Raw genomic sequence first — 21,831 nt, 5'->3', positions numbered from 1 at the left:
ATTTCTATACAAAAGCTTTTAAGTGTAATAAGGTCCTCTTTATTTTCTTTTTATTTTTATTATTTTGGGAGGTTGATCCAAAAAGATATTGCTGCGATTTATGTCAAAGAATGTTCTGCCTATGTTTCCCTCTAAGAGTTTTATAGTATCTGTTCTTACATTTAGGTCTTTAATCCATTTTTAGTTTAGTTTTGTGTATAGTGTTAGAGAGTGTTCTAATTTCATTCTTTTACATGTGGCTGTCCAGTTTTCCCAGTGCCATTTATTGAAGAGACTGTCTTTTCTCCATTGTATTTTCTTTCCTCCTTTGTCGTACATAATTGACCATAAGTGTGTCGGTTTATTTGTGGACTTTCTATCCTGTTCCATTGATCTGTAAATCTGTCTTTGTGCTAATACCATGCTATTTTGTTTACTGTAGCTTTATAGTATACTCTGAAGTCAGGGAGCCTGAAGCCTCCAGCTCTGTTTTTCTTTCTCAAGAATTTGTGTGTCCATACAAATTTTAGGATTTTTTTTTTTGTTGTTGTTCCAGATCTGCAAAAATGCCATTGGTAATTTGAGGGATTGCATTGAATCTGTAGATTGCCGTGGGTAGTATAGTTATTTTGACAATATTAATTCTTCCAATCCAAGAACATCGTATATATTTTCATCTGTTTTGTGTCATCTTTGATGTTTCATCAATGTCTTATAGTTTTTGGAGTACGGGTCTTTTGCCTCCTTAGGTTTATTCCTAGACATTTTATTCTTGTTGATGTGATGGTAAATGGGATTGTTTCCTCAATTTCTGATCTTTCATTGTTAGCATAAAGAAATGCAACAGAATTCTGTGTATTAATTTTGTGTCCTGCAACTTTACCAAATTCATCGATGAGCTCTAGTAGTTTTCTGGTGGCATCTTTAGGATTTTCTATGTATAGTATAATGGCATCTGCAAACAGTGATAGTTTTTCTTCTTTTCCCATTTGGATTCCTTTTCTTTCTTTTTCTTCTCTGATTGCCATGGCTAGGACTTCCAAAACTATGTTGAATAAAAGTGGCAAGAGTGGACATTCTTGTCTTGTGCATGATCTTAGAGGAAATACTTTTAGCTTTTCACACATTAGCTGTGGGATTGTCATATATGGCCTTTATTATGTTGAGATATGTTCCCTCTATGCCCACTTTCTGGAGAGTTTTTATAATTGGGTGTTGAATTTTATCAAAAGCTTTTTCTGCATTTATTGAGATGATCATATGGTTTTTACTTTTCAGTTGGTTAATGTGGAGTATCACACTGATTAATTTGCAGATATTGAAAAATCCTTGCATCCCTGGGATAAATCCCACTTGATCATGGTATAGATCCTTTTAATGTGTTGTTGGACTCAGATTGCTAGTATTTTGTTGAGGATTTTTGCGTCTATGTTCATCAGTGATATTGGCCTGTAATTTTCTTTTTTTGTGGTATCTTTGGTTTTGGTATCAGGGTGATGGTGGCCTCATAGAATGAGTTTGGGGGTGTTCCTACTGCTGCAATTTTTTAAAATAGTTTCAGAAGGATAGGTGTTGACTCTTCTTTAACTGTTTGATAGAATTCACCTGTGAAGCCATCTGGTCTTGGATTTTGTTTGTTGGGAGGTTTTTGTTTGTTTTTAAATTTCAAATATTTATTTTTGGCTGTGTTGGGTCTTCATTGCTGCATGCAGGCTTTCTCTAGTTGTGGCGAGCGGGGGCTACTCTTCATTGTGGTGCTCGGGATTCTCATTGCGGTGGCTTCTCTTGTTGCAGAGCATGGGCTCTAGGCACGCGGGCTTCAGTAGTTGTGGCTCATGGGCTCTAGAGCACAGGCTCAGTAGTTGTGGCACAGGGGCTTAGTTGCTCCACGGCATGTGGGATATTCCCAGACCAGGGATCGAACCTGTGTCCTCTGCATTGGCAGGCAAATTCTTATCCACTGCGCCACCAGGGGAGCCCTTTTGGGAGTTTTTAAATCACAGTTTCAATTTCAGCACTTGTGATTGGTCTGTTCATATTTTCTATTTCTTCCTGGTTCGGTTTTGGGAGATTGTACCTTTCTATGAATTTGTCCATTTCTTCTGGGTTATCTATTTTATTGGCATATAGTTGCTTGTAATAGTCTCTTATGATCCTTTGTATTCCTGTGGAGTCTGTTGTAACTTCTCCTTTTTCATTTCTAATTTTGATTTGAGCCTTCACCCCTTTTTTCTTGATAACTCTGGCTAAAGGTTTATCAATTTTGTTTATATTTTCAAAGAACCAGCTTTAAGTTTCATTGATCTTTTGTATTCTTTGTCTCTATTTCATTTATTTCTGCTCTGATCTTTATGATTTCTTTCCTTCTGCTAACTTTGGGTTTTGTTTGTTCTTTTCTCTATTTGCTTTAGGTGTAAGGTTAGGTTGTTTATTTGGGAGTTTTCTCGTTTCCTGAGGTAAGATTGTATTGCTGTAAACTTCTTAGAAGTGCTTTTACTGCATCCTATAGGTTTTAGATCATCGTGTTTTTGTTTTCATTTGTATCTAGGTATTTTTTGATTTCGTCTTTGATTTCTTCAGTGATCCAGTGGTTGTTCAGTAGCATATTGTTTAGCCTCCACGTGTTTGTGGGGTTTTTACCATTTTTTTTCTTGTAGTTGATTTGTAATCTCATAATGTTGTGAAATTCAATAAATTTCAATTTTTTTAAATTTACTGAGGCTTGCTTTGTGGCCCAGCATGTGGTCAGTCCTGGAAAATGTTCTATGTGCACTTGAGAAGAATGTGTATTCTGCTACTTTCAGATGGAATGCTCTATAAATATCAAGTAACTCCATCTGGCCTAATGTGTCATTTAAACCTGTGTTTCCATATTGATTTTCTGTCTAAATGATGTGTACACTGATGTAAGTGGGGTGTTAAAACCCCCCACTATTATTGTGTTACTGTCAATTTCTCTTTTTATGGTTGTTAACATTTGTGTTATATATTGAGGTGCTCCTATATTGGATGTGTGTGTGTGTGTGTATATATGTGTGTGTGTGTGTGTGTGTGTGTATATATATATATATATGATATATATCTTCTTGAATTGATTCTTCGATCGTTATGTAGTGTCCTTCTTTGTCTCTTCTAACAGTCTTTATTTTACAGTTTATTTTCTCTCATGTGAGTATTTCTACTCCAGCTTTCTTTTGATTTCCATTTGCATGGAGTACCTTTTTCTATCCTCTCGTGTTCATTCTGTATGTGTCCCTAGATCTGAATTGGGTCTCTTCTAGACAGCATATATACGGATCTTCTTTTTATATCCATTCAGCCAGTCTTTGTCTTTTGGTTGGAGCATTTAATCCATTTACATTTAAGGTAGTTACCAATATGTATGTTCTTATTGCCATTTTGCTAATAGTTTTGGATTTATTTTTGTAGGTATTTTTTTCTTCCTTTCCTTTTTTGTTACCTTCTCGTGTGATTTGAAGACTATCTTTAGTGTTGTGTTTGGATTCTTTTTTCTTTTTTTGAGTATCTGTTGTAGATTTTTGGTTTGTGCTTACCATGAGGTTTTGCTATAGCAGTCCTTATATATACAATATTGTTTGAAGTTGCTGGTATCTTAATTTCAAATGGATTTCCAGTATCCTTCATTTGTTCTCGCAGTTACTGGTTTTGATATCATATTTGTGTGTGGGTGATTTCCTACCTTTACTGTATGTTTTCCTCTACTAGTAAGCTTTCCATTCGTAATTTTCTTGTTTCTAGTTGTGGCCTTTTCTCTTCTGCCTAGTCAAGTTCCTTTAGCATTTTTTTTAACATCTTTATTGGAGTGTAGTTGCTTTACAATATTGTGTTAGTTTTTGCTGTATAACAAAGTGAATCAACTATACATATACATATATCCCCATATCTCCTCCCTCTTGGGTCTCCCTCCCACCCTCCCTATCCCACCCCTCTAGGTGGACACAAAGCACCGAGCTGATCTCCCTGTGCTATGCGGCTGCTTCCCACTAGCTATCTGTTTTACACTTGGTAGTGTATATATTTCCATGCCACTCTATCACTTCATCCCAGTTTACCCTTACCCTTCCCCATGTCCTCAAGTCCATTCTCTATGTCTGCATCTTTATTCCTGTCCTGCCCCTAGGTTCATTAGAACCTTTTTTTTTTTTTAGATTCCATATATATGTGTTAGCATATGGTATTTGTTTTTCTCTTTCTGACTTACTTCACTCTGTATGACAGTCTCTAGGTCCATCCACCTCAGTACAAATAACTCCATTTCGTTTCTTTTTATGGCTGAGTAATATTCCATTGTATATAGGTGCCACATCTTCTTTATCCATTCATCTGTCCATGGACATTTAGGTTGTTTCCATGTCCTGGCTTTTGTAAATAGTGCTGCAGTGAACATTGTGGTACATGTCTCTTTTTGAATTATGGTATTCTTGGGGTATATGCCCAGTAGTGGGATTGCTGGGCCGTATGGTAGTTCTGTTTTTAGTTTTTTAAGGAACCTCCATACTGTTCTCTATTAGTGGCTGTATAAATTTACATTCCCACCAACAGTGTCCTTTAGCATTTGTTGCAAAGGTGGTTTGATGGTGCTGAATTCTCTTAGCTTTTGCTTGTCTGTAAAGCTTTTGATTTCTTCTTCAAATTTGAATGAGATTCTTGCTGAGCAGAGTATTCTTGGTTGTAGGTTTTTCCCTTTCACCACTTTAAATATATTGTGCCACTCCCTTCTGGCCTGCAGAGTTTTTGCTGAAAAATCCGCCGATAACCTTATGGGGATTCCCTTGTATGTTATTTGTTGCTTTTCCCTTGTTGCTTTTAATATTTCCTCTTTGTCTTTAATTTTTGTCAATTTGATTAATGTGTCTTGGTGTTTTCCTCCTTGGGTTTATCCTTTGTGATGCTCTCTGTGCTTCTTGTAATTGGGTGACTGTTTCCTTTCCCATATTGGGAAAGTTTTTGTTTTTTGTTTTATTTATTTTTGGCTGCGCTGGCCCCACCAGCCACGGCAAGCAGGGGCCACTCCCTGCCGCAGTGTGTGGGCCTCTCACTGCGGCGGCCTCTCCTGCCGCGGAGCATGGGCTCTAAGGCACGCAGGCCTCAGTAGTCACGGCATGTGGGCTTCAGCAGTTGTGGCTCTCGGGCCCCAGAGCGCAGGCTCAGCAGCAGCGGCGCATGGGCCCAGTTGCTCCGCGGCACACGGGATCCTCCCAGACCAGGGCCCAAAGCCGCATCCCCCCCACCGGCAGGCAGACTCCCAACTGCTGCACCACCACGGAAGCCCCTAGGGAAGTTTTCAGCTATTATCTCTTCAAATGTTTCCTCAGATCCTTTCTCTCTTTGCCTTCTGGGGACCCCTGTCATGTGAATATTGGTGCGTTTAATGTTGTCCCAGAGGTCTTTTAAACTGTCTTCATACCTTTTTGTTCTTTTTTCTTTATTCTCTTCTGTGGCGATAATTTCCACCATTCTGTCTTCCAGGTCACTTATTCATTTTTCTGCCTTATTTATTCTGCTATTGATTCTTTCTACTTTATTTTTCAATTCAGTTATTGTATTGTTCAACTCTGTTCTTTATCTCTTCTGGTTCTTTGTTAAACATTTGTATCTTCTTGGTTTGTACCTCCATCCTTTTTCTGAGATCTTGGATCATCTTTACTATCATAACTCTGAATTCTTTTTCAGGTAGATTGCCTATCTCCACTTCACCTAGCTGTTCTTCTGAGGTTTTGTCTTGTTCCTTCGTCTGGAACATATTCCTCTGCCATCTCATTTTGTCTTTCTGTGTTCTGCAGCCTGCAGCATTATAATTCTTCTTGCTTCTGGTGTCTGCCCCCTGGTGGGTGAAGCTGGTCTACGAGGCTTGTGCGGTCTTCCTGGTGGGAGGAACTGGAGCCTGCTCTCTGGTTGGTAGAGCTGAGTCTTGTCCCTCTGGTGGGCATGGCCGTTTCTAGGGGTGTGTTTAGAGGTGCCTGTGGGCTCCAGAAGACTTTAGGCAGCCTGTCTGCTGATGGGTGGGGCTGTGTTCCCACCATGCTGGTTGTTTGCCCTGAGACATCCCAGCACAGGAGCCTACAGGCTGTTGGGTGGGGTCAGGTCTTGGTGTCAAGATGGCTGCCTCCAGGAGAGCTCACATCAGTGAGTACTCCCCGGTACCTCCTCCACCAGTGTCCTTGTGCCCACAGTGAGTCACAACTGCCCCCTGCTTCCCCTGGAGACCTTCCAAGACCAGCAGGTAGGCCTGGCCCAGGTTTCTGTGAAGTAACTTCTTTCTCCCTGGGTCCCAGTGCGCATGAGACCTTCTCTGTGCTCTTCAGGAGTGGAGTTCCTGCGATGAAACCCTGCTGGTCTTTAAAGCCAAATGCTCTGGGGGGCCTCTCCCAGTGCCTGACCCCCAAACTGGGGAGCCTGACGTGGGGCTCAGAACTTTCATTCCTGTGGGAGAACCTCTGCGATACAGTTATTTTCCAGTTTGTGGGTCACCCACCCAGCAGGTATGGGATTTGATTGTATCGTAAATGCACCCTTCCTACTGTCTCGTTGTTTCTTTGTCTTTGGGTGTAGAATATCTTTTTTGGTAGGTTCCAGTCTTTTTTGTCCATGGATATTCAGCAGTTAATTGTGAGTTTTATGTTTTTGTGAGAGGAGGTGAACTCAAGTCCTACTTAATCTTCTATTAATATTTCTTTAACTTTCAGCGGGCTGCCTCAGAGCCCATGGTGTACTGCCTGCTGGCTGTGCCCTCAGCCCCTGCCCCCACTGCAGAGAGCAGACCTCAAGACTCTTTCAGCTAATTCTTTAAAGCTTCTATAACAAGGTCCCCTGCTTCAAGCTCTCCTTTGATAATACTCAGTAGTGTTAGGAGTTCCAGCTTGCTAAGGTTTTCCAGATTTATCCTGAAAGCCTGATAATTGGCAGTCACGCTTTAGTACTTAAGCATAAATTCTTAAGGCTTTCTTCAGTTAAAATTTGGGAAAACTGACAAATATATTTAGAATGCCATCAGCATGGTAGAAAAGTGTCCAAGCTTTTCCTGGCACTCTGGGCTCCGCTTCCTACCACCTCCACCACCCACTCCATCCAGAGTCCCCCAAGGCCCTGCCCCTCAAACTACAATATATTCTTACAACTTATACCTGATAGTTTGTACATTTTAATCCTCTACCCTTATATTGCTTCTCCCCCCTTCCCTCTACTCACTGGTAACTGCTAGTTTGTTCTCTATATCTGTGAGTCTGCTGCTTTTTTGTTACAGTCACTAGTTTGTTGTATTTTTTAGATTCCACATATAAGTGATATCATACAGTATTTGTCTTTGACTTATTTCACTTAGCATGATGCCCTTCAAGTCCATCCATGTCGCTGCAAATAGCAAAATTTTAATTTTTTTTTATAGCTGAGTATTCCATTTTGCAGATATATTGTATTACAGCTTCTTTATCCATTCACCTGTTGATTGACACTTAGGTTGCTTCCATGTCTTGGCAATTGCAAATAATGTTGCTATGAACATTGGAGTGCCCGTATCTTTTCAAGTTAGTGAGTGTTTTTTTTTTTGTTTTTTTTTTTCCCCCTGGATATGTACCCAGGAGTGGAATTTCTGGGTCATATGGTAGCTCTGTTTTCAGTTTTGTTATTTTTTTTTTGAGAAACCTCCATACTGTTTTCCACAATGGCTGCACCAATTTGCTTTCCCATTGACAGTGTAAAAGTGTTCCTTTCTCTCCACAACTTTCCCAACATTTGTTGTTTGTGTTCCTTTTGATGCTTGCCATTCTGATGGGTATTAGGTAATCGCTCATTGTGACTTTGATTTGCATTTCCCTGACGATTAGCGATGTTGAGCAGCTTTTCGTGTGCCTGTTGGCCATCTGCATTTCCAATTTGGAAAAATGTCTGTTCAGGTCTTCTGCCCATTTTTTTAATTGGGTGTTTGGTTTTTTTGTTGTTGAACTGTATGAGGTGTTTGTATATTTTGGAAATTGTGCCCTTGTTGGCTGCATCATTTGAAAATATTTTCTCCCAGTCCGTAGATTATCTTTTCTTTTTGTTTATCATTTCCTTTGATGTGCAAAAACATGTAAGTTTGATTAGGACCCATTTATTTATTTTTGCTTTTATTTCTTTTGCCTTGGAGACTGACCTAAGAAAACAGTGGTATGATTTTATGTCAGAGAATGTTTTGCCTATGTTGTATTCTCGTAGTTTTATGGTGGCATGTTTTATATTTAAGACTTTAAGCCAGTTTCAGCTTATTATTGTATATGGTGTTAGTGAGTGTTTTAACTTCATTGATTTACATGCAGCTGTCCAGCTTTCCCAAAACCACTTGCCGAAGAGGCTGTCTTTTCTCCATTGTATATTTTTGCCTCCTTTGTCAAAGGTTAAGTGACTGTAGGTGTGTGGGTTTATTTCTGGACTCTGTATTCTGTTCCATTGACCCATCTGTCTGTTTTTGTGCCCATACCACACTGTTTTGATTACTGTAGCTTTGTAGTAGTGTCTGAAGTCTTGGAGGGTTATGCCTCCAGCTTTGTTCTTTTTCCTTGGGATTGTTTTGACAATTCTGGTTCTTTTGTGGTTCCAGGTAAATTTTAGAGTTATTTTTTCTAGTTCTGTGAAAAATGTCATGGGTAATTTGATAGGGATCTCATTAAATTTGTAGATATGGCCATTTTAACAGTATTGATTCTTCTAACCCAAGAGCATAGGATATTTTTCCATTTTTCATCTTCAGTTTGCTTTATCAATATTTTATAGTTCTCAGTGTATAAGTCTTTCATCTCCTTGATCAGGTTTATTCCTAAATATTTTATTTATTTAAAAAAATGATTCAGATACATATATTTTTTTCATATACTTTTTTTCACTACACATTATTACAAGACACTGAATATAGTTACCTGAGCTATACAGTAGGTCCTTGCTGTTTATCTCGTTTATACATAGTAGTGTGTATAGATTAATCCCAAACTCCCAACTTATCTCCCCACCCCCCTCCCCATATCCGCTCTGGCAGCCTCAAGTTTGTTTGCATGTCTGTGATTCTATTTCTGTTCTGTACATAAGTCCATTGATAGCATTTTTTTGGATGCTACATATAAGGGATATCATAAGTTTGTCTTTCTCTGACTTATTTCACTTAATGTGATAATCTCTAGGTCCATCCATGTTGTTGCAGATGGCATTACTTCATTCTTTTTTATGGCTAAGTAATATTCCATTGTATGTATGTACCACATCTCCTTCGTCCATTCATCTGTTGATGGATACTTAGGTTGCTTCTATGTCTTGGCTATTATAAATGGTGCTGTTATGACCATTGGGGTGCATGTATCTTTTCAAATGAGAGCTTTCTCCGGGTATATGCCCAGGAGTGGGATTGTAGTATCATAAGATAACTTTATTTTTTTAAGGAACGTCCATACAGCTCTCTGTAATGGCTATACCAATTTACATTCCTCCCACAGTGTAGGAGGGCTCCCTTTTCTCCACACCCTCTCTAGCATTTATTATTTGTAGATTTTTTAATGATGGCCATTCTGACTGGTGTGAGGTGGTACCTCATCGTAGTTTTGAGTTGCATTTCTCTAATAATTAGGAGTGTTGAGCATCTTTTCATGTGCCTGTTGGCTATTTGGATGTCTTCTTTGGAAAAATGTCTATGTAGGCCTTCTGCCCATTTTTTGATTGGGTTGTTTATTCTTTTGATATTAAGCTGTATGAGCTGTTTGTATATTTTGGAAATTAATCCCTTGTTGGTTGCATCATCTGCAAATATTTTCTCCTATTCTGTGGGTTGTCTTTTCGTTTTGTTTATGGTTTCCTTTGCTGTGCAAAAGCTTTTGAGTTTAATTAGGTCCCATCTGTTTATTTTCGTCTTTATTTTCATTACTCTAAGAGATGGATCCAAAAAAATATTGCTGCAATTTATTTTAAAGAGTGTTCTGCCCATGTTTTCCTGTAAGAGGCCTTACACTTAGGTCTTTAATACATTTTGAGTTTATTTTTGTATGTTTTGTTAGAGAATGTTCTAATTCTTTTACATGTAGCTGTCCAATTTTCCCAGCACTCCTTATTGAAGAGACTGTCTTTTGTCCATCGTATATTCTTTCCTCCTTTGTCATAAATTAATTGATCATAAGTGCATAGGTTTATTTCTGGGCTTTCTATCCTGTTCCATGGATCTATATGTTTGTTTTTGTACTAGTACCATACCGTTTTGATTACCGTAGCTTTGTAGTATAGTCTGAAGTCAGGAAGTGTGATTCCTCCAGCTCTGTTCTTCTTTCTCAATTGTTTTGGCTATTTGGGGTCTTTTGTGTTTCCATACAAATTTACAAAATTTTTGTTCTAGTTCTGTGAAAAATGCCATTGGTAATTTGAGGGATTGTATTGAATCTGTAGATTGTCTTGGGTAATATAGTTGTTTTGACAATATTGATTTTTCCAATACAAGAAGAACTTGGTATATCTTTCCATGTGTTTGTATCATCTTCAATTTCTTTCATCAACATCTTATAGTTTTCAAAAACAGTTCCTTTGCCTCCTTAGGTAGGTTTATTAGTAGGTATTTTTTTTCTTTTTGATGCAGTGGTAAATGGGATTGTTTTTTTAATTTCTCTTTCTGATATTTCATTATCGGTGTATAGAAATGCAACAGATTTCTATATATTAATTTTGTATCCAGCAACTTCACCATATTCATGGATGAGCTCTAGCAGTTTTCTCGCAGCGTCTTCAGGATTTTCTATGTGTAGTATTATGTCATCTGCAAACAGTGACAACTTTACTTCTTCTTTTCCAGTTTGAATTTCTTTTATTTCTTTTTTCTCTCTGATTGTCATGGCTAGGACGTCCAAAACTATGTTGGATAAAAGTGGCGAGAATGGACATCCTTGTCTTGTTTCTGATCTTAGAGGAAATGCTTTCAGCTTTTCACTATTATGATGTTAGCTATTGGTTTGCCATATATGGCCTTTATTATGTTGAGGCATGTCCCCTCTGTGTTCACCTTCTGGAGAGGTGTTTTTTTTTTCTTATCATAAATGGGTGTTGAATTTTGTTAAAAGCTTTTTCTGCATCTGTTGAGATGATCTTTTGGTTTTTACTCTTCAATTTATTCATGTTGTATATCACATTGATCTGCAGGTATTGAAAAATCCTTGTATCCCTGGGATAAATCCCAGTTGATCATGGTGTATGATCGTCTTAATGTATTGTTGAATTCGGTTTGCTAGTATTTTGTTGAGGGTTTTCCTATCTATGTTCATCAGTGATACTCACCTATCATTTTCCTTTTTAGTGATTTTTTTTTGTCTGCTTTTGGTATCAGGGTGTTGATGGCCTCATTTAATGAATTTGAAACTGTTACTTCCTCTGCAGTTTTTTGGAACAATTTCAGAATGATAGGTGTTAACTCTTCTCTAAATGTTTGGTAGTATTCATCTGTGAAGCCATCTGGTCCTGGACTTTAGTTTATTAAGTGTTTCTTTTCTTTTGGAAGAGTTTGAGAGGGATTGGTATAAGTTCTTAGTATGTTTGATAGAATTCCCCAGTGAAGCCACCAGTCCTGGACTTCTGTTTGCTGGGAGGTTTATGGGTTTTGTTTGGTTGGGTTTTTTTCTATATAGTTTCTATTTCACTTTTAGTGATCATTCTGTTCAGAGTATTTATTTCTTCTTGATTCAGTTTTTGGTGGGCTGTATGTTTCTAGAAACTTGTCCACTTCTTCTAGGTTGTCCAGTTTGTTGGCATATAATTGTTCATAGTATTGTCTTATGGCCTTTTCGTATTTCTGTGGTGTTGGTTATTTCTCCTTTCATTTCTTAATTTGTTTATTTGTGTCCTCTCTCTTTTCTTCTTGGGGAGCCTGGCCAGAAGTTTGTGGATTTTGTTTACCCTTTCAAAACAGCAGCTCTTGGTTTTATTGACTATTTCTATTGTTTTTTTAACCTCTGAATTTATTTCCTCTCTTATCTTTATTATTTCCTTCCTTTTGCCAACTTTAGGTTTTGTTTGTCCTTTTTTCTTTTAGGTGGTAGGTTAGGTGATTTGAGATTTTTCTTGCTTTTTGAGGACGACCTCTATTGCTGTGAGCTTCTCTCTCAGGACTGCTTTTGCTGCATCCCATAGATTTTGTATGGTTGTGTTTTCATTGTCATTTTTGTCAAGGTATTTTTAAATTTCCTCTTAGATTTCATCGTTGACCCATTGGGGTTTTAGTAGCATGTTATTTAATCTCTATATAATCGTGGGGTTTTTTCTTTTTCTTTTCTCTTCTCATTACTCTTTCTGTGGTTGATTTCTAATTTCATACCATAGTGGTCAGAAAAGATGCTTGAAATAATTTTTTTCTTTACAAATATTAAAAATGTGATTTTTAATGTAAGTACAAAATTTTATTTCTTTATACAACTGTAATGGGATTTGGATCAAACTGCTAGAATTTATTTAAAAGACAAAATAAAACAATGATATAAAAACTGCAAGAAGGTTTGAATCCAAAGGTTTTCCTCTAACAGTACCAAATACCACAAGGAACAGATTATACAAATGTGTACAAATTTTAAATACAAATACAATAGGGTTGGATTTTAAAGGAAAACAAACAAACAAAAATCAGGTCCTCATCAGGACTTTATTAATGTGTACAAATGACAATGGTAGGATTGACTTCTTTCTGTACTAATCCATGTCTCTGAGGCCCTTCCTTGATACTCTATGTCAAACAGGAAACTGACATGGGTACAGAGGAGGCGTGGGACAGGTGCTAACACACAAACTCAAACCAGGATTTCTGCTCTTCGTGATTTTGGTTCCCAAACATTCCTGTTTCCTTCTGTTTCCCCAGTTAAATCTCAAAACTGCTCTGAGGTGAGAATGGCATTCAGCAGCCAGAATACCTTTAAGAAAAACAGCCCTGTGACCACACTGGTGGGAAGAAAGGAAGGAATTAAATAGGATACAGGATGGCGGCACTTTCCTGAAAGATCTACTTTGATACTGCGGTGCTCCATCCAGGCCAAGGGAAGAAAGCAGTCACCTCAGAGTCTGGTTTTCACGTGGACTCTCAAACCAAATTTAAAAACAACCCTGAAGCCCTCAACTGTTTTCTTTGGAACTGGGAAGCAAAAATCTGGTTCTTTGGAAATAAGGGCAGGTGGGAATGGTAACGTTCCTTTTTATTTAGTTTCTTGACACTGTTCAGTTGTAAAGAACTAGAATCCCACTATGATTCCTTTCCGAGGCACAGTACCTGAACGTGTAGATGATTTGGAGTTTGCAGAGGAGACCAGAGGAAGGAGGGGAGGAAGAAATGACAAATCTGTATCTTCCACATGCTGTTGCTGTTGGAGGCTCTTGTTTTTAAATTATACATACAGAAATTTACAGGATAAATTAAAATCTAAGAGAGTTTAAAGAGTTAAATACACATAATTAAAACACATCCACACATGCACATAAACAAACCTACATGAGAATAGAATACTTTTTTCGCAATTTGCTTAAGTGTGGAATGCAGAACACTGTGTATCTGCCCAACAGGTGAGCCAATGAGATGAACACAGGAATCAGGCTGGGCAAAGCTCACCTTCCACACCCACCAAGCAACTAAGCAGCAGAACTGTGAGCTAAGCTGACGCTGCCAATGGAAGATAACAGCTCTTAGCTCTGCAGACCAAATGCTGTGGGTCTGCTCACAATATAGTCCATTCAGCTGGTGGCATTAATGGCCTTACCCTCTCCAGGGCTCACAAATCTTGGCTCCGACTGAGGCTGCCAATGGTACCAATGATTACAGTAAGTTTTGAGACATGGACACTGGTAGAGCAGGAATTGGGATGAAGCCCCCTACTAAGTTCACTGAAACCATCGCAACAACTTTCAGATGGGAACGATGTTATCACCTCCCACCTAGGTCACTTCGGGTTGAAAAGCTTTGTACTTTCAGTTAACTGACGTCTTCCCATAATCTTTCCCATTGCATTTCAGACTGTAAGACAGGCAAGGCAAATGGTCATTGATGGGTCTGGAGGTACAATTGAGTTTGGAAAAAAATCACATTTTGGCTGACCTTAAAGCGATGCACTTGACATCCAGAACAAGCCCCCAGCCCCCAAGTTACATTGGTTTTTAAGGCAGATTTATCCACCACAGGAGAAGAAGTAATCCCAAGCCCATATTCATACCAAGGTTTCCTCTTGGCTAAACCTTTGCCATTTCATAAAATTATTAAAAGCAAAGTAGTTACAGTCCTATGTATATATTATACATTTTATATATATATATATATATATATATATATATATACACATTATGCATATATATAAAAATTTAAAACCTACACCCAGAGGCCAGTGAAGGGATCTGCAACAGTCACATATACACAAGCCAGCAACAGGCAAGATAAGGTTTCTGTCCCAGGAGTCTTTGCTGTCACGGTCCAGGCATGATGTAAGCGATGTGGTCCAGCGTGTTTGACAAGACCTGTTTGGGACAGCCATTCAACTCGGCTAGTTGTGTGGTCACACACGCTAAGGGGCCAAGCACACAGATGATGGAATCCAGAAGCACTGACAAATTGCCAGACACAGCCACCATGCCCTTGGTTTCCTGCAGGTGATGTCCAGTGAGGCTCAGGGACTCTCCCACCAGCTGGAGATGAGCGGCCACGTCGACAGGCTCTGTCTCGGGGGCTTTGTCTGGCGAGGCGGGTAATAATAGCATGTTGGTGGGTGGGGATTTCTTCAGGGCGACAGTACTCCTGCAGAGGAAGCTTTCACTTTCATGGAACCTTCTGAGCTGGATGCTTTTCTTTTCACAGTTGTAGCTTCTGCTTTGTTCTGTTTGTGTTGCAGATGCTGAGGTTTTTGCTTCCAAATCAGTTTGTCCTTTTCTGGCAGTTGCTTCCACACCTCAGCCAGTTTTTGGGGGGTTTTTGTGGGGGTTTTTTTGCGGTACGCGGGCCTCTCACTGTTGTGGCCTCTCCCGTTGCGGAGCACAGGCTCCGGACGTGCAGGCTCACCGGCCATGGCTCACGGGCCCAGCCGCTCCACAGCATGTGGGAATCTTCCCGGACTGGGGCACGAACCCGTGTCCCCTGCATCGGCAGGCGGACTGTCAACCACTGCGCCACCAGGGAAGCCCCTCAGCCAGTTTTTTACTCAGTTTCCCAAAATCTATGCCTAGATGGTCAGACAAAGGTTACACGATACCCCTTAAAGAACACCTGGTAGGCCGACATGTTCTTTTTTGGCTTTTCTTCTCTCTGTCCTTCTCTCTTTTTTTTCTCACTGTGCCTATCCGTGTGGAGGCCAGGAAACGGTGGGGGAGGGGCGGCTGCTCCAGTGTACGGGATGATGGGCGGAGGGCTGGGCGGCGCTGGGACCTCTCCCGCTGGAGCAGCAGGAAGTCCCGACCTTCTCTTGGACTTGGAGTGTCGCTTCTCTTTATGCTTCTCCTTGTCCTTCTTTTTTTTTTTTTTTTTCCCGGTATGCGGGCCCCTCTCACTGTTGTGGCCTCTCCCGTTGCGGAGTACAGGCTCCAGACGTGCAGGCTCAGCAGCCCTGGCTCACGGGTCCAGCCGCTCCACGGCATGTGGGATCTTCCCAGACCGGGACACGAACCCGTGTCCCCTGCATTGACAGGTGGACTCTCAACCACTGCGCCACCAGGGAAGCCCTCCTTGTCCTTCTTTTTGCTCTTCTTTGACTTCTTTTTCTTCTTGATTTCCCAGTAAGAATCATCAATCACTAACACCCCAGCCTCCAGCTCCCCGCCAGAGGAGGAGCCTGATTCTACTAGAATAGGTTCAAGCCCTGAAAGATCAAGGTTAGCACTGTGGGATTCTGGGAACTGGGAGGCATCAGACCCATAGCCTTCAGGGCCAGGAGATGAACGTGAATCTGAGAATGACTTGTGATTCTTCCAGGCTGTTTTCAGAAAGCTCCGTAACTCGTGTCCTAGGAGTAAAGCACCTTGCTCATCTCAAGCTGACGTCTTAGAGGATTTTTTCACAATTGCTTGTTGAGAGGGGTACTGAAAAGACTCCTCATCAACTGAGCTGCTTCCCTTCTCCTTTGGTGAGAGAATAAGTTTCATCTTTAACCCATCAGGCTCCCAAAGGGTCTGTGTCTCAGTGTTCACATAGAGCAGTTTCATTTTTTTGGATTTGTGGGAACCACCATCCTCCAGGGACAGCTCCCCACTGCTTCTGCTGACTTTCTTCCTGTGGTGTTCCTTTTTACTCTCTGAATGGCTCGAAGAACTGGAGGACTTTTCTCCTGTCTTTTGGTGGGGCTTGGTGCCTTTTGCCAGAGGGGAAGTGATCCCTTTCAACAGGTCCATAGTTGTGTCAGCAGATTGCGGGCTGGACTTTTTCTTCAGTGACAATTCCAAAGACAAAATATCTGGTGTATCACAAATGAAGACTGTTCTTCTATGCTGAATCTTCCAAAATACCAGCCCTCCACCTCTCTCCTCCTTCACCCTGGTTTATCGGCACTCAGAACAAGAATCACTGTCCTCCATAGTAGTAATCATCAGAGGAGTGCTTCCTCTTCTTGTGCTTGTCCATCCCCAAGAAGTAAAAGTTCACTGTCCTTTAACCTCTTCTTGGAAGAATTCCTTACCTGAGCAGTGATTTCTTCCTCTTCCCTTAAAAAATCTTTGTAAGAACGTTTCTTTTCGTCTTGGCTTTGGCCAGCAGCTAGCCCTGTGTCCCCAAAGCTGTGATCACCATCAAAGCAATCTTCACGAGGCTCGCCCAGATCCTGCCTCAGTGCGCTGACTGCTGCCATCTTGGAGAAGGAGCGAAAAGCGCAAGCGGCCAGGGAGCCTCAGTCGAGCCCAGAGCACAGACCTTGAAATAATTTCTATCCTCTTAAATTTGTTGAGGCTTGTTTTGTGTCCTCGTATGTGGTGTATCCTAAGGAATGTTTCATGTGTATTCTGAAATACACATGCTTGAAAAGAATGTGTATTCTGAGGTTTTTTTGCATATAATGTCCTGAAAATATCAATTAAGTCTACCTGTTCTATTGTATCATTTAGTATCTCTGTTGCCTTGTTGATTTACTATTTGGAAGATCTGCCCATTGACGTCAGTGGGGTGTTAAAGTTTCCTACTGTTATTGTATTCCCAGCAATTTCTTTCTTTGTTAGTATTTGTTTTATGTATTTAGGTGATCATATTGGTTGCATATATATTGAGTGTAATATCCTCTTCTTGTATTGATGCTTTTATCATTATATACTGTTCTTCTTTATCTTTCTTTGTGGCCTTTGTCTTAAAAGTCTATTTTGTCTGATATGAGTATTCCTACCCTGTTCTTGTCATTTCCATTTGCATGAATATCTTTTTCTATCCCCTCTTTTTTTTTTTTTTGGCTGTGTCAGGTCTTTGTTGCTGCATGCAGGCTTTCTCTAGTTGTGGCAGGTGGGGGCTACTCTTTGTTGTGGTGCGTGGGCTTCTCATTACAGTGGCTCCTCTTGTTGCAGAGCATGGGCTCTAGGCACGCGGGCTTCAGTAGTTGTGGTGCACAGGTTTAGTTGCTCCGTTACATGCGGGATCTTCCCGGACCAGGGATCGAACCCATGTCCCCTGCATTGACAGGTGGATTCTTTTTTTTTTTTTTTTTTTGACAGGCGGATTCTTAACCACTGCCTCACCAGGGAAGTCCCTATCCCCTCACTTTCAATCTATGTGTGTCCTTCGCTCTAAAGTGGGCAGTATATTGGAGGTTCTTGTTGTTTTTAATCCAATCTGCCACTCTGTCGTTTGATTTGAGCATTTAGTTCATGGACATTTAAGGTAAATATTGATAGATAGGGATTTATTCCAATTTTAAACCTTGTTTTCTAGTTGACTTTGTATTTCTTCTGTTTCTTTTTCTTTCTACTTTTTTGGTTTGATGGGTTTTTAAAAATTATGCATGAGTTCTTTTTGGTTTTTGTGAATCTGTTGTGTTTTTGATTTGTGGTTTCCCTGGTTTTCAAGTACATTAACCCATTACTATATACCTGCTTTAGACTCAGTCATATAAGTTCAAACACATTCATACAAAAAAAGAAATCTGTTTTCTTACTCCCCTTCCCCACATTTTATGATTTTGATGGCCTCTTTTACATCTTCATGTTTATCTGTTTATAGTTATAATTGCTTTCACAAAAAACATTTATCTTATTTAAATGATTTACTTTCCAATTGTGATTCTCTTTCCTTTAGATTCTTGCTTTTTTTCTATTTAGAGAAGACCTTTCAATATTTCTTTTAGCATAGGTTTAGTATTGCTGTATTCTTTTAGTTTTTGCTTGTCTGGGAAATTGTTTATCTCTCCTTCTATTTTAAACAGTAATCCCACTGGGTAGAGTATCCTAGGTTGTACGTTTTTCCCTTTCAAGACTTTGAATATATCTTGCCATTCCCTTCTGGCCTGCAGCATTTCTGTAGAAAACTCAGCTGATAGCCTTACAGGAGTTCCCTTGTAATCAACTTTTTTTCTCTTTCTACCTCTAGAATTCTCTCTTTATCTTTAACTTTTGCTGTTTTAATTATAATATGTCTCGGTGTAGGTCTGTTTGGGTTCATCTTGTTTGGGACCATCTGTGCTTCCTGTACCTGGATATCTATTTCCTTCTTTAGGTTTGGGAAGTTTTCAGCCATAATTTCTTCAAATACATTTTTGATCACCTTTTCTCTTTCTTCTCTTTCTGGGATCCCTATTATGCATAGATTGCCATGCTTTAAGTTATCCCATAGGTCTCATATATTGTTTTCATGTGTCTTTCTGTCTTTTGTTCTGATTGGGTGATTTTCATTATTCTGTCTTCCAGATCACTTATTTGTTTTTTGCATTATTCAGTTTGCTATTTATTGCCTTTAGTTCAGCTTTCTTCTTGGCAAATGAGTTTTCTAATTTTAATTGGCTCCTCTTTATAGATTCTATGTCATTTTTACAGTAATCTGCATTTCCGTTGGTATCCTTTCTTAATTCCTTCAGTATTTTTATTACCTCCTTTTTGAACTCAGGGTCTAGTAGACTGGCAAGGGCTATTTCATTGTTTGTTCTTTCAGGGGAAGTCTCTTGATCTTTTAGTTGCGAGTGGTTTCTCTGTTTCTTCATTTTATTTATATTTCTCTGACTATGAGTTTAGGAAAAACAGTTATCTACTGTGGTCTTGAAAGGCTGTTTTTATGTGGGAGCATCCCTGTGTTGCCTGCGTGAGTCTAATATTTTTGGTGCAAGGGCTGTTTTTAGTATGGATGCCTGCTGCTGCTTTTTCTCAGTGTGTGCTGGCTGTTATCGCCTTGAGAGGGGGTGTGATTGTTGTGGCAGTAACCAGAGCCTGCACTGGATCATGAATGGGACCTCATGTTTGCTCTGTGGTTGTCACAGCCCTGTCAGGGGCAGGGTCTGCTCCCCAGTTGTTGGAGTAGAAGCCCCCATATTCGATTCTAAGCTACAGTGTGAGGTAGGTGGGACTGGATTGCTCCTGCTGGGATAGGAGCCGCTGAGTATTCCTCCTCAGGAGTTGTCCACCAGGAAATGCACTCTGTGGTGTCACCTGTGTAAGCTCGCAAAGTACAGTGTTGTTGGCACTGCCCTCAGCCTTGGGAATGCAGGCAATTGGCCAGGATGTCCCTCAGGTGCTGTGCTCACAAAGCCGCCAGCACAGAGCCACTGAAGTCCAGCACGGGGATCCGCCCATGGGAGCTATGGAATCAGCCCAGACCCCAGCCCCACCTCCAGGTGCCCACAAAGCCCACCAGTGCTAACACCAGACCTGCTCCAGTGCCAGTAATATGCTCCAGTGTCCCACAGGCACTACACCTTCAGAGCCCCAGCAGCATAAATCCACACAGCTGCTGGGACACGGCTCAGATTTCAGCCCCGCTTCTGAAATCTCCAGCACTAGGGATCTGCTCAGATTTTAGTCTTATCTCTATGTGTGGGCACTTGCGCACTCCCAGAGCTCCTAGAAGCAGAGCTGCACCTGCTGTGAGCACACTGAGAATGAGGCTGCTATGGCGGGGCCCCACCCCCTCACTGTGTGTGTGTGTGTGTGTGTGTGTGTGTGTATTAACAATGGGGCTTTTATGGCAGATCTGGGCTGCACCCTACACACACCCTGTTGTGGCCCAGACCACACTTCAGTCCCTTTGGGCAGTCTCTGCACAGCCAACCCCAGTCCTCTCCCCCAGTTTGTTCGCTGCAGCCCGTGTTTCAGCACCCAGCCCCTGTGCCATGGGTTGTTTGTTTTTTTGATGTTGAGTGATAGGAGCTGTTTATACATGTTGGATATTAACCGCTTATCGGTCATATCATTTGCAAATATTTTCTCACATTTGGTAGGTTGTCTTTTCGTTTCATCAATGGTTTCCTTTGCTGTGCAAAAGCCTTTAAGTTTAATTAGGTCCCATTTGTTTGTTTTTGCTTTTATTTCCTTTGTTTTAGGAGAAAGATTCAAAAAAATGTTGCTACAATTTATGTCAAAGAGTGTTCTGCCTGTTTTCCTTTAGGAGTTTTATGGTATCTGGTATTACATTTAGTTCTTTAATCCATTTTGAGTTTAGTTTTGTATATGGTGTTAGAGAATGTTCTAATTTCATTCTTTTACATGCAGCTGTCCGGTTTTCCCAGCACACTTACTGAAGGAACTGTCTTTTCTCCATTGTATATTCTTACCTCCTTTGTCATAGATTAATTGACCATAAGTGGGTGGGTTTATTTCTGGGCTCTCCATTCTGTTCCATTTCTCTTCCAGCCACAGAAAATTACTATGTGTAATTACACATAGTAATTTTCTGTGAATTGATAGTTTATGTAATTTGCCTATAAGTTTTTTAGAGGCTGTTTGTCATTTTCTTATTGATTTGTGAATCCTTTTTGTAAATTAGATATATTAACCCTATACTACAAATTTTTTTCAATCTCTTATTGGCTTGTGGAGTCTTTCATGAAATAGAAGTTATTTTAAATAAGCATTATCTTTTAAACTTCCAAAACAGATTTGAATTCTCCTTATTTAAGTAACACAGAATGTGTGTAGTATCAGTTTTTGTTTTACCCTATCATGTTTTATTAATTTAGAACTTTTGAGAGTAAGAAAACAATGGGATTTTCTACTTTCTATTCTGATTTGTGTGTGTGTGTGTGTTGGTGGGGACTGTGGCAAGAGAATTTCCAGGAAAGTTTATCCCATTCTCTACATTTGCTTTATCGCTCCTCACGTCTTTATCCAAGTTTTTATTGAGGGTATACTACACACTTAAAACTTAGATAAATATATGAATTTATTAATTTAAAAATATCAAATCCTGGAAAATAATTTTATCTACCTAAAATTTTTTTCTTTTGAATTTACCTCCTTTCTGTGATTGATTGTGTGATATCTATATGTTTATATATAATTCAGAGCTAGAACTTTGCTCCCACCTAACTCTGTATCCTTTACTGCAGTGAGTGATGGATTGGAACTGAGACCGAAATATAAAGGAGTTTTGCATTGCTTGACCACCATTTGGAAACTTGATGGACTACGGGGACTTTACCAAGGAGTAACCCCAAATGTGTGGGGTGCAGGCTTATCCTGGGGACTCTACTTTTTCTTGTGAGTAGGTCTGGGAGATTTTACAGTAGTAAATAAAAAGGAATTTATGTTTTTAATGATTTTTTAAAAAATCAGTTGGTGAAGCAAGGTGAGTCATTTAATCAGTTTCTCTGCATTGGAAGGGCTAGAAAGAGCAGAATGGCATTTTAGTCTCATTCTCTGTAAGCTATTATCAGAGGCATTTAGTCTAGAAAAAAGTTACTAATAAGAAGGTAAAAGGATGAGATG

The 21,831-nt window shown here is 39.9% G+C and overlaps 2 protein-coding genes across 2 annotated transcripts in view; one reads left to right on the top strand and one right to left on the bottom strand.

Annotated features, from left to right (window-relative positions):
* SLC25A32 (solute carrier family 25 member 32) overlaps window positions 1-21,831 on the top strand; it is a 49,724-nt gene that overhangs the window by 14,505 nt on the left and 13,388 nt on the right. Inside the window, exon 2 of the mRNA XM_032609608.1 lies at window positions 21,453-21,603. Coding sequence (XP_032465499.1) covers window positions 21,453-21,603 — 151 coding nt within the window. The remainder of the gene's footprint in view (window positions 1-21,452; window positions 21,604-21,831) is intronic.
* LOC116742687 (HMG domain-containing protein 4-like) lies at window positions 14,428-16,582 on the bottom strand. The gene is given in 6 exon segments (XM_032610515.1): window positions 14,428-14,741; window positions 14,744-14,920; window positions 15,153-15,187; window positions 15,189-15,460; window positions 15,655-16,402; window positions 16,518-16,582. Coding segments are annotated over 6 exon segments (1,596 nt in total). The 5' UTR covers window positions 16,568-16,582.

Source organism: Phocoena sinus, chromosome 17, assembly GCF_008692025.1.
Source record: "Phocoena sinus isolate mPhoSin1 chromosome 17, mPhoSin1.pri, whole genome shotgun sequence".
NCBI lineage: Eukaryota > Metazoa > Chordata > Mammalia > Artiodactyla > Phocoenidae > Phocoena > Phocoena sinus.
This window is presented reverse-complemented; position numbering and strand designations above follow the sequence as displayed.